Below are 13874 nucleotides of genomic sequence, written 5' to 3' on the forward strand. Positions count from 1 at the left end.
ATAATTTTTTAAAAAGCAAATGTAAGCGTATTTTACAAAGGTCGGTATATAATACACATTTAACAAGCTGTATTTTAATACAATTATCCATTTTGGAATAAGTCGGTTTTGAAAAAAAACATTTTATTTAATATCTAAGTAAATAAGAATATTCTGACATTTTATTTACACTTAGAAATATTAATGTTTTTTTGACGAAAAAACCAAGAGGTTTTCGAAAAATGGTTTTTTAAATTATTTTACACACTAAATGTGTTGCATAATTTATTTTATATTATGTATATAATATATATATATATATAAAGGTTGGTAGTATAAGTAATAATATTCTTATTTGTTATATAGGGTCAAAAAATAAAAAATAAATTTATTTAATATTTAAGAATATTTTATTCACACATAAATAAATAAAATACTACATAGAATCTAGGTCAAATCTTGATAACAGCACCTTCTTCCAATGCAGTATTTAGTAACAGGCTTCATCATCATCATCATCACTACTTGGCCAGCCCATATGACTCCAGTGAAAAGATTACGCATCATCTAAAATTATGATATACGGAGTTAAAGACGGTAATATATTTTTAAAAAAAAAAATAAAAATATGTATTATGACTTACTTAGTATCTCGTTGTAACGGGGAAATTCAGTAGATAAAAGTTCTAGAATGTTCAGAGAGTCTGCGGCGGGTGTCGACCACGGAAAGCGCTGTCCGGCTTCGAATTCAAATAAATGACGCTGATCCTGGTCCCCGTGTTCTACGACTCGTAGCGCATAGCCCGCCGGATTGTAGGTGTCAGGAAATAAATCCGGTGACTGTAAATAAAATAAAATTTAATAAAAACGTAAAAACGATAGTTGTGCAACGTGCTCTGATATTTCAATATAATATATAAATTACCATAGCCAACAATAATCTTAACATTGGGGGCATAACGGACATCCTTATAGTTATGTTAGGGGTGAGCAGCCAAGCAAGCAATGATCGAGTATAATAAACTAGGATCGAACCTAAAAACAAAAGGTAAAAACAATCAAAAGCAGCATTGCCCGTGTGCTTCCTATAATAATATATTGTTATGGGCTACGAGATATCTATAAGATATCTACGAGACTACAAGGCTAAGTTAGTATGACCATGCCTCATGTCAAGGGTAATGCGGATGCTACTATGACCATGACACGTGTCGGGATAGTAAGCGCACCAATAATTACAGTGCACTAATGATGCATTTGAGATGTTATTACACATTCTCAAATTCGTGTCCGAATTTGCAACAACAACAACAAGGACACCTGGTTTTACCCAGAAGGCGAAAACACGACGTAAACAAGAGACGCACCACAATATATAAGGGAGCCCGAAGACCAGCAACGGCAGATGTACCAAAGCTATCAACAACAGAGCACTTTCACGTCACTCAGCCACTTATTTAATTTGTTACATGTATTTTGTTTGTATGCAATAAAACATATTACGTTATTAAGTTTAACTTTCATTCAAATTAACTATTTGGATTCAAATCTGATACTGGCACGCAACAATTTGGCGCAGTCGGTAGGATTCACTTTTCAAGGAGGCAAACCGTCAAAGGCTACCATCAACAAGGAAGATTGCGCAGTCTACCTCGTTGATAACTTCAGAAGAGAAGACCATTCAATTCAACGTTGCAGAAAGTATCAGACAGGATGACAACATCAACGAACGTCGCATTATTGTGAGTGAATAGTTAATTAAATTATTACACGGATATATGTTCAAAAATATAAAACCTAAGAAATATCATTTAAGTAACTGAATATATTTAAGTAGGTCGTAAAAAAACTATTTAGGAATTTTTTTTTGATTATTAAAGGGCAATTGATTTATTTGAATTATTATTGAGAAATATTGAGTTATTATATTATTATTGAGAAATATTGAGTTATTTGAGTTATTATTGAATTATTATATTATTTTGAGGCATATTGTTGAATTATTGATGATTATTGAAATTATTTTTGAGGGCATATTGTTGAATTATTGAGATTATTATTGAGAATTATTTGAGGGCATATTGTTGAATTATTGAGAATTTTAAAGGGCATATATTATTGAGATTATTATTGAGTTATATTATTATAGTTGTTGTAAAACGTATCAAATGAGTGTGAAGCAATTTATGGAGAACACAGGTACATCTCCTTTGGAAGTAGCTAATCCATCGAATAAGACGTCTTTAGAAACTCCAGATTTGAGTTTAGAAGTATTAAATAAAACCCAACAGTTGATTGATTTGGAAGCCCTAGTAGAAGCCCTAGCCTAGTAAAAGCCCTAGCCCTATTGAAAGCCCGAAAGAACGCCCTAGTTTATTTAGAAACCAAAGTGAACGCCAGAGCGCGAAAATAAAACACAGCTTAGAGAGAAGTTTAAGTTTAGACAATAAAAGGTTACACGTAGCAAGGTTACGGACGATTTTGAACATATTGAGTTAACGTTCGGGAGAAAACCGCGTGTAAAGAAAATGGTTACCATAAAATTAGAGGAAGCATTTAAGCTTATACCTATGTGTACGGGAGAAGACGATATCTATCCGTTCATGAATGCATGTGATATGGCAGTAAATTTAGTTGAAGAAAAATGCGCACCGACTTTAGTTAAATATATAACAACTAGGTTATCCGGTAGAGCATTAGAAATGATAAAATATAAAAATGTTGCTAAATGGGTATACATTAAGAGTTATTTATCGGATGCTTTTGAAGATACGACAACTGCTTCAAGTTTGCAGATACAATTAAATTCCATTAAGATGCGTCATGGTGAAGACGTCAATGATTATTGTCATAGAGTAGAAAAATTGTATTATAAATTATGTAATGCGTGTACACTTAATAAAGAAGAATCAGAAGCAAAAGTAATTCACGAAACTTTAAAAGAACAAACACTGAATATTTTTATAAAAGGATTAATAAGTCCTATAAGAACAATTGTAAAGGCACGAAATCCTAAAACATTAGAGGTAGCTAAGCAATTGGCAAAAGCAGAAGAAGTAGAATATAATTCAGAAAGAGAAAATAACGGATACAGGAACGATTTTAATAAAGGCAATTATAATGCTTCACGACAAAATAATAATAATTTCCAACGTGAGAATAATACAAGAAATAATAATACGAATAGTCGTAATAGGAATTTCCAACCAAATAACTTTAGTAAACCGAGTTATCAAGGACGGACAAATAATTACACTCAGCAAAATAATTTTAATAGACCACCTATTAAATGCTATAACTGTAATGGTAATCACTATGCAGCTCAATGTAGAAATAAACCTGCAAGTAATAATAATCGTCCATCTAATCGGAATAGTTTTACTCAACCACCAACAAATTATAACGCACGCGCAACCACATGTGCATATTGTAAACGAAGTGGCCATGATATAAGTGCATGTTATAAAAACGTAATAATGAAAGTAGGAACCACAATTCGGGAAACGTGAACGTGTCGGGCGAGGACCGTGGTACTCGTTCGATAAACCAAATAATCGCGGAGGAAATGCACAATGTTACCACATCGTCGCTGCTTTAGAAAACAATCACATAACATGTATATCACCTGCGAGCAAAACAAACGAGTTAAATTTATTAATAGATACAGGTAGTCAGGTGAATATACTTAAAATAAATTGTTTACAAGGACAATTAAATATAGATGAAACACAAAAAATTAATTTAAGAGGCATTCATAAGGAGTTAATACAAACAATAGGCAAGATAAAATACCAGTTATAATAAATAACAAGAATATAGACATAGAATTTTATGTAGTGGGAATGTTATTTCCTATACCCAAGGACGGTATATTAGGACATGAATTTTTACTAAAAAACAAAGTAATGGTGGACGTAGCCAAAAATAGGTTAATTATTCAAGATGATGAAGCAACCTTGCACGAAGAACATTGCGGTTCTGTTGTTTTTAAATTGCAACCACGTACGGAAACCGTCGTAGAAATAGCAATAGCTGATCCAGTCGTGGAAAGTAAAAGTATATACATACACAAACAACAAATTACAAATGACGTATATTGCAGTAGTACGGTGTCTACTGTGAATAAAGGAAAGCAATAGTTAGTATGTTGAATATATCTGAGGAGATAAAAGACATAGACGTAACCGATATAAATAAGATAAATTATGATAGTGAATATGAGATATATACGGTAGAAACAAAAAATAGTTATATGAACGTATAACGCGTTTGAGACAAATAATAAGAACTGATCATATGGATGAGAATGAGAAAAAATCTATTTATAAAATATGCGAGAAGTATAATAACATATTTCATATGGAAGGGGACATGCTAACCTTCACCAACGCGGGAACTCATATAATAAGATTAAAAAACGACCAACCGCCTATATACCGAAGACCTTATAGACTTCCTCATGCACAACAAGATGAGATAAATACGCAAATTAAGAAACTTGAGGATAACGATATTATTGAAAGTTCAAGGAGTCCTTGGAACTCTCCTCTTTTACTAGTGCGAAAGAAAATTGACAATTCAGGTAAACAAAAGTTTAGAATAGTGGTAGACTTTAGAGCATTAAATGAAGTCACCATAAATGAATTCCATCCTCTGCCTAATATTACAGAAATATTGGACCAGTTAGGACAATGTCAATTATTTTCTGTTCTCGATCTTTCTAGTGGGTTTTATCAAATCAAATTAGAAAAAGAATCACGAGAATTAACAGCCTTTTCAACCAATCAAGGTCATTGGCATTTTAAACGCATGATTCAAGGCATGAAAACTAGTCCTGGAACTTTTCAAAGAGTTATGAACTCAGCTTTAGCTGGTTTAATAGGAATAAAATGTTTAGTTTATTTAGACGACATAATTGTTTACGGGAAAAATTTGTATGATCATAATGAGAAGTTAGTAGAAGTATTTGAGCGATTACAAATTAACAATTTGAAGTTACAACCAGATAAATGTGAATTTTTAAAACGTGAATGTGTATATTTGGGACACGTAATATCAGAAAATGGAATTAAACCTGATGAAAAAAAAGTGAAATCTGTGTTAGAATTTCCAAAACCAACTAATGTAAAAGATATAAAATCATTTTTAGGCTTAAGTGGGTATTATAGGAAATTTATAAATTCATATAGTGCAATTGCGAAACCTTTAACAAATCTTTTAAAGAAAGACATTAAATTTTTATGGAGTGATGAATGTCAAAAATCATTCGATAAATTGAAATCAGCTTTATGTTCTGAACCAATACTTAATATCCAGACTTCACTAAGACTTTCATATTAACTACGGACGCGAGTAATAAAGCACTAGGGGCAATATTATCTCAGGGAGAAATAGGTCAAGACTTACCAATCTCTTATGCGTCACGGACGTTGAATAAAAGTGAAAATAATTATTCCACAACCGAGTTAGAATGTCTAGCTATAATTTTTGGGGTAAAACAGTTTAGACCATATTTATATGGAAGGAAATTTATAATACTTAGTGATCATCGCCCTTTGACGTGGCTTTTCAACTTAAAAAATCCATTATCGAAGTTAGCACGTTGGCGAATACAACTTGAAGAATATGATTATGAGATACGATATAAACCTGGGGTGCAAAATTCTAACGTAGATGCGTTAAGTCGTATGTATTCGATACAAGAAATTAAAAACGAGTCGTACGAGGAATTTCTTGGGAAAATGGAAACACAGTTAATTACTAATAGCAATGTAAAAGAAGCTATAGGTACACTTTTGGAGTCGCCAGTAGAGTATCATATAGTGACAGAAATAGCGAAACAATATAATTTAACATCAGGAATAAATTACGAAATAAAACGTAAGTTTGGAATTACTTCATTTTACCAGTTAGTAAAGTGATAGGCGATACGCCGTATGTAGTACAGAATGACCGGTATATAATATTTCTAGTAACGAAAAATAAAGATCGTCAGAGGTCAACGTACGAGAATATGTATATAGCGTTAGTGAACTTGAAACAGTTTTGTGAGGAAAATAATTTAGATAAAATAGCAATGAATAAACTAGGTATGAATGATGATCTACAGTGGGAAAAAGTAAGGTCAATGTTAAGATACATATTTCGTAATACTAAGATCGAAATTATGGTATGTGCGAACGTAGAATATACGGAAGAAGAGAAAGTAACTATATTAAAGCAGTTTCACGATTCTAAACTAGGAGGTCATTTAGGTGTTAATAAAACTATTAAACGCATACAGAAGCAATTTAGATGGAAGGGTATGAAAGATGATGTTAAAAAGTACGTAAAAAATTGTACATCGTGTCAAGTAAATAAAATTTCAAATCGGCATGTAAAGCAACCAATGGCTATTACATCAACAAGTTCAAAACCATTTGAAAAAATATTTTTAGATATTGTAGGTCCATTACCAACGACCTTGTCTAGTAATAATTATATTTTAACAATGCAAGATGACTTATCTAAATACACGCTAGGAGTACCAATACCTAATCATCAGGCAAACACGGTCGCGGAAGCTTTTGTTATACATTTCGTGTGTGTACATGGAATACCGGGAACGATATTGACAGATCAGGGAACGGATTTCCTTAGCAAAACATTTACGGAAGTTTGCAAACTGTTAAAAATAAATAAAGTTAATACTAGTCCTTTTAGACCACAGACAAATGGAGGTCTCGAAAGATCACATAGAACTTTGGCCGAGTACTTAAGACATTATGTGGATAAGAATTTAAATAATTGGGATCATTTGTTACCATATGCATTTTTTGTATATAATTCAACGGTACATACATCAACTAATTTTCAACCATACGCGTTAGTGTATGGGCGTACGTTAGAAATACCAATTAAATTAAAATCCGAGCCAGAGCCACAATATAATTATGATGATTATTTATATGATTTGAAACAGAGTATGCAAGTGTCGCATAAATTAGCGAGAGAGAAGTTAATAGAACACAAAGTAAAAAGTAAGGACCGATATGACAAAAATGAGAATCCTGTAAATATACACGTGAAAGATTTAGTACTTTTAAAGATAACGCACATAAAAACAAACTTAATTCACTATGGTTAGGACCATATGAAGTAATTGAAGTAATAGGAGATGAAAATATAGTTATACAACGTGGCCGACGAGGCATTACCGTACATAAAAATAATGTAAAACGGTATTATAATGATAAAGCAAATGATTAATTAAAATATATAGTATAAATGAATAGATTAAGGGAGTTTGTAAAAAAAAAAAAAAATAATAATTAATGATATGTAATAAACTAACAAACCATATAACTAATGTTATTAAGTAGTACTATAATGAAGATATAATTTTACTTTTAGATTGGTGATGATGGTTGGACTTAACAGTGCTAATGAAATAAATTCATCGGAATATTATACATATGTACCCTATGAACAATCCAAGGTTTTTTATTATGAAAATTTAGGCCCCACTAAGGTGATAGGAGCAGAGTATAAACTGGTTACGTATTTTTCACTTAAGGAATATAATACAAAGTACGACTTATTAGGTTTGAAAATGAAAAATATAACAAATATATGCACTGACAAACGTCATATAGATTTGTGTGGGAAATATCAAATAGTAATAACTGATTTATATGATGAAATAACTAATCAAAAAGAACGATTGTATATGTCATTAGGAGGTAGAGTTAATCAAACCGATGTATATCAAGAAAATAAACGAAACAAAAGGGGATTAATAAACTTTGTGGGTAACGCAATGTATACATTATTTGGTGTATGTGATGATAAATGTGCAAGAAAACTAGAGAAGCAATCAAACAAACAGAAGAAACAGGAGCTAATATTTTACATATAGTGAAATCGCAAACAACGGTAGTGAAAACAGCAGTTAAAAAGATTGCTAGTTCACTAAATCAAACAGAGGCACTATATAAAGAAATATCAACTAAAGAACAAAAATTACATGAGAGAATGATGCAATTACAGAATGTAACTGATGACGTATTAGATTTATTAATGGCTGACGAAGTCCATAATCTATACACTATAATAACTAATCAGTATGCGTATGAAACCTCAACGTTGGAACAGATAATAACAGCTGCAAGAGAGGGGTTAATACATCCAAGTCTTATGACACCACAAGAACTTGCATCAACATTGAAAACAGCAGAACGAACAATTAAAAAACAATATGCCATACCTATGGGAACAGAAGCGTCAGAATTAAGTGAATTTTTAAAATAACAAAAATAAGCGTATACTATGAAAATGAACAATTGGTATTTATTACAAGAATACCATTGGTTGTCGACATAGAACTTTCATTATATAATATAATACCTTTACCAATAAAAATTGTTGAAGATGGAGTTGACTCATGGTATATGTCCACAAATACATATACTTACGTTGCAATAACTAAGGATAGAAAACAATTTACTACCTACACGGAAAAAGAGATGAAAGATTGCATTGAAACAGCAATATACAGAATATGCAAGGCTACACAGCCAATGTTAGATAACAATGATAATACACCATGTGAAATGCAAATATTTAAAGCACCGGATGCATTTCAAACGGGATGTACTATCAACAAATTTTCATTACTTAGAAACATTTACCACAGAATTCTTAATAAAAACACATGGATACATGCTGGAGATGATACTTTGACAATAAGTTGCACAGATTTACCCGAATCTTTTGTTCAAGAAGTTAAGGTTTCAGGTGCAATAACTATATTAGACATAAATTGTCAAGTATTCACACGTGACGCAGTGTTGACTCCTATAGAGGATATTTCGAGTACAAATTATAAAGATTTTGTACCTAATACTAAAATACAAAATATATTTAATAAAATACCTGAACATATACATAAATATAAATTGAGCGATGTATGGAATAATACATCAAAAATACAATTAACAGATCTGCACAGTGTGTCAAAATCACTTGATGAGATTCAGCAAATGATAGACGAAGAAGTTATTAGAGAACAAAGTCAAAACACCAGTTCATACATTCAAATCTTTTGTATGTTACAATAATTTTGGCTATACTATCTATTATATTAATAATAGCCATATACATACTATTAAAATGTAGATACGTTAGCAATCGCCAAGTAATTGATATACCAAGAAGATTGGCTAACTATAGATCACAAATACGAAATGTAAGAAGGGGAAATTTTGCTTCAGAAATATATGATGAAGTACCATTTAGCGCACCATCATCACACACGTTAATTTTAAAATATTAATATTAATAATTCATTATTATTCGTAAAAAAAAAAATAATAATAATAATAAATAATAACAAATAATATAAAAATAAGTATAATATAATAATCAATAAATATAATATATTTAATCATATTATCATAAAAAAAAAACGATATGAAAACTTAATAAAGCATTTTAAAATATTAATATTAATTTATACCTATGTGTAGATTCAGTTATTCAGTTATTTAATTGGTATATGGGTAGAACGTAACGTTCGTGTGTAATGTTAATTAATTATTCACAAATTTATTTTATTATTTTAATTGTATTATTCAAGGTGAAGGAGATTCAAATATTTAAATATATATATTAATAATATATACTGTACTAACATACTTTATATTGTATTCTTGATTTATTTAAAATTTGATATAACTAATATTATTATTAAGTTACCAATGTAAACTGAATTTGTAAGTGTAACTGAGTGCATTTAAGAAAATTGTAAAGATTTCTGTCTTGCAGACATAAACCTTTTTTTTTGGGGGAGGTGTTATGGGCTACGAGATATCTATAAGATATCTACGAGACTACAAGGCTAAGTTAGTATGACCATGCCTCATGTCAAGGGTAATGCGGATGCTACTATGACCATGACACGTGTCGGGATAGTAAGCGCACCAATAATTACAGTGCACTAATGATGCATTTGAGATGTTATTACACATTCTCAAATTCGTGTCCGAATTTGCAACAACAACAACAAGGACACCTGGTTTTACCCAGAAGGCGAAAACACGACGTAAACAAGAGACGCACCACAATATATAAGGGAGCCCGAAGACCAGCAACGGCAGATGTACCAAAGCTATCAACAACAGAGCACTTTCACGTCACTCAGCCACTTATTTAATTTGTTACATGTATTTTGTTTGTATGCAATAAAACATATTACGTTATTAAGTTTAACTTTCATTCAAATTAACTATTTGGATTCAAATCTGATACTGGCACGCAACAATATGATTGCTATCCGGTGGCATATTATGAATGCGTGATTACCACCCGGTAGAATATACTAGGTGCAGAATCACTCACTCGGTAGAATATTATAGTCAATATAATTGACGCACGGTATCGCGCGGATGACGCAATGCGTGGGTAGAAGCGGATGCAGGTGCAGATGACCAACAGGGACCTGAAGGTACCGCGGGAGTCCCTGGATGATATATAAGGGGGCCCAGATTAGGCACATTTTAGACGTTGTAGTAAGCCGACGGAGTCGTCTCACTATTTTCTTTTCTATTTTAACTTATCTACATGTACTACAATGTTCTTCGCATTTAAATATTTTATTATCATACTCGTAGTAATACGTAATTAATTTTGATGGCAATTTCCAAGAATCAAAGCGTATGGGAAAACACAGTCACAAACAACTTTTTTTCCCCCTTTTGACAAACAAACCATGCACATAAATCATAGATGCGCACGCCTTGGTATAATAGCACAACAACAAGTCCGATCCAGGGTTAAGTGTTTTGGGCGCAAAACCACTTTTTGTAGCTACAATGACAACATTCCATAACACACCTTTTTGTCCATCTCCTAGTCTCTATCATGTACAACCAGGGGGTACAGAGAACCATATAAATACGGGTCTCTGTCCGTCTTAGTTTTTAGAATTAGTTTCACATCTACATCTGACTTCATGAGTCAAACCCAGACAGCGATACTAAACGATTAGTCGCCAACATTTCTGGTATTTTATTAGATGTAAAATTACTAAACAATAAATAATTCAACACATAGCGGGTTCTGTTACAAATATTAAAATTCGATATTAACGTTAAATCATATCTATCTAAATTGAAAACGAAATCGCGAATACAGTTTTCGTTGGCTACCTTTTCCAATATATCGATTATTTCATGTTTATAATTGTTCGGTACAACGTCGCGTAATAATTTAGTTTTTAGACCAACCGCAATCTCCATGCACAGCGTTCCAAGGTTAACGGATGGTGATTCGACATAAATGGAAAACGATTTTGAAAATATTTCGAATAACACGCCGTTCATACAATTAGAAACGTCATCGTTATCAAAATAATGTGTGAAATCATCTGAAACAAAAAAAACAATGGAAACATGTAATCGGAGAATGCTATAAATAATTACACGTTATTATTAAACGTTTAAAAATGATAACATTTGATATTTAATGACACGTTTAAAAATGACTCGTATTTCATTTATCAAGGTTATCGGTAACGTGATAATTTTTTTTCTATATTAAATCTCGATATAATATTTTTATACAAAAATATTCATGCGTAATTAAACACGGTTCTCGACGATAATAAACGTGATATTTTTTTTCTATAATAAAATTTAATATTTTTTATATAAACATACCATTTATATCGACGCCATCCCGATTTGGTACAGCGTTCGAATGCCCGGTGACATCTTCAGTATATATCTGATGAAACGCCGACGCCGTGACGGGAAATGAATTGGCGATACACTTGACGAATGCTGATTTCAAAGACTTCATTTTCCATGTTATTGTACAGAATTCTTCATAATCGCAAATATCTTTGACGTAAATGGCGCGCGCGACGTCGTCTACTAGTTCGGCGTTGAATAGGATATTATAATGCTGATGTGCGGATTTGTAAACTTCTCCGGATACAGTAGCGTAGGTAACGTCCACGGAAATCAATTTCTGATAATATATTAAATTATTTAATATATTATAACATTGTTGATTATGTAACGATTTCAGTTTTTGTAGAAAGTCGTTAAGCATAGCGTGCGTATCACGATTGATGATGACGTGTGTAGTTATAATGTTGTTCGCCGACATGATTATTTGTAAAAAAAAATTAATATTGAAACGCGGGGTGTGATGTATTCACATGTAGAAATCGACTAAACGACTAAATCAGTGTTGCGCCCGCACCGGTTTTATAAAATGTTGTGGTGATTCGTTTCTCCCACCCGACGATCGAATCAAGCCGCCCGAAACACGTAAATGACCAGCTCGCGTACCGGTTATATTTTTATGAAACTAATCGTATTTGCAAATTTATTTTGATTCAGTGTAGCCAAACTAGACGTAGTTGCATTGGTCTCGAAGGCCGTTCGCGGATTACGCATTACGACATTTACTTTTACGTGTTTACACAATGAACCCGGTGTAGTACTCACTAACCTGTATTCGCTGGGCGATAAATACAAAAACGGATATTCGACCAGTATGTGATTCAACGAAGTTGTTACCACGTGCAATCCTTTTACTGTAGTAGATAAGTCCAACATTTTCCAAGCCAATCCGTATGATATAAATGAATGACATTTTTTGAATACCATAGTATAGCCTGTTGTAATGTGATTGGGTGTAGGTAATACAGCATTTTCAGGACTGGGATTTCCCGTATCGCTGTCAGAAGCAGTGGCGCTAGCAGTACCAGGTAAAACCATATTGGATTTCTTGCTAAAGGAAGCACCCGCTGGGGAATCAGCAGCCCTCTTGGACGACGATGTAGGAGTTTCCATATTATTACCGCTAGTTGAAAAATTATTATCGAAGTTATCGACGTGCTGGTGATCAGTACGCAATTGTCCGTTTGAGTCAGTGTTATTTGTTGATTTTGTTGTGGTATCAGGTGGTTCTTCATTACCCTTGGACTCTGCTCCTTGTGCGGCGTTGTCCTTTTGTTCTACGAAAAAATGTGTTAGATTATATTGGATAAATGTATAATGGAGTATAACGCATGCTTACCCGGTTCTACACGACCGCACTGTGGATATATTGCACTATTACTGCCGGTTATGGCTTCGTGTGTACGTTCTGCAATGTTTTTGAGTCCGAGGCCAACAATGGTGGCAACGTTACCATAGTATTTGTCGGTAGTGTTCATTGCTGCCAATATTGATTTTTTATCCGCCTCCCATACCTGATCTTTTGTCGGGTTGGTCATATTGTTATAATCGACATCGTGTTGGAACGTGACTTTATCCATTTCTGTCCTAGGCAACGAACATCCGATAAACTTATTGTTCGCGTCATATAACTTATTACCCGGTCCTGTATATGAACTTCCAAACCACGTGATACCACCATTATCACATGCTGCCTCTTGATTATGAATTTTTTCATAGGTTTCTGCATTTTTGCTTCCAACCACGGGTGCTTGGCCCAACAGACCAGTGCACATAGTTAAACCGGCCGATGCCATTGCGAACCACAGACTGATTGTTCGCATCACATGTTTATTATTTTATTATCACCTTACATGGCCGCCCGTTTATGACGTCATCGCACGAGGAAAAGAACTGGGTGCTTGCTCAAATTATTCTATAATTTCGACCACGACGACGACGACGACGACATACGCGGGTCCCCTCCTCTCTGCACCATTACATTTGCCGCAGTGTACAGCGGCCGCCCCTTTGGGGCTATTCGGCCGAGGCTTAGTACGTAACTGCGTACGCTTATATTGTAATTTTGTGATGTTTGACATTTTTATTAACGAATCGCCAGTGAAAAACGATACGATCGAACCGACCGCACCGTCCGCGGTCGCGCATTGGTGGGTTTCGGACAGC

The 13874-nt window shown here is 33.2% G+C and overlaps 1 protein-coding gene across 4 annotated transcripts; it reads right to left on the minus strand.

The window, feature by feature from the left end:
- Positions 1 to 366: 366 nt before the first annotated feature.
- Positions 367 to 13531, minus strand: LOC126551711 (uncharacterized). 4 transcript variants are annotated; one of them, XM_050205741.1, is made up of 6 exons: positions 13048 to 13531; positions 11676 to 12985; positions 11244 to 11383; positions 905 to 1014; positions 624 to 819; positions 367 to 546 (listed from the first exon to the last, which is right to left on the minus strand). In XM_050205741.1, the coding sequence occupies exons 1-2, from the start codon at positions 13529 to 13531 to the stop codon at positions 12318 to 12320; spliced, it is 1152 nt and encodes a 383-aa protein (XP_050061698.1). In that variant the 3' UTR covers positions 367 to 546; positions 624 to 819; positions 905 to 1014; positions 11244 to 11383; positions 11676 to 12317. The 4 variants fall into 4 exon arrangements, with proteins under 4 accessions (XP_050061698.1, XP_050061697.1, XP_050061700.1 ...); XM_050205740.1 differs by having other exon boundaries at positions 11166 to 11383; XM_050205743.1 differs by lacking the exon at positions 905 to 1014.
- Between the last annotated feature and the right edge of the window lie 343 nt (positions 13532 to 13874).

The sequence above is a fragment of the Aphis gossypii genome, chromosome X (assembly GCF_020184175.1).
Source record: "Aphis gossypii isolate Hap1 chromosome X, ASM2018417v2, whole genome shotgun sequence".
Taxonomy (NCBI): Eukaryota; Metazoa; Arthropoda; class Insecta; order Hemiptera; family Aphididae; genus Aphis; species Aphis gossypii.

What these genes read in the sequence shown, in the direction of transcription:
- LOC126551711 (XM_050205743.1), bottom strand. Translation starts at nt 13,531, where the DNA reads ATGCGAACAATCAGTCTGTGGTTCGCAATGGCATCGGCCGGTTTAACT. An exon ending in GTGCGGTCGTGTAGAACCGG is followed by an intron (nt 12,986 to 13,047) that starts GTAAGCATGCGT and finishes ATTTTTTCGTAG; the next exon opens with AACAAAAGGACAACGCCGCA.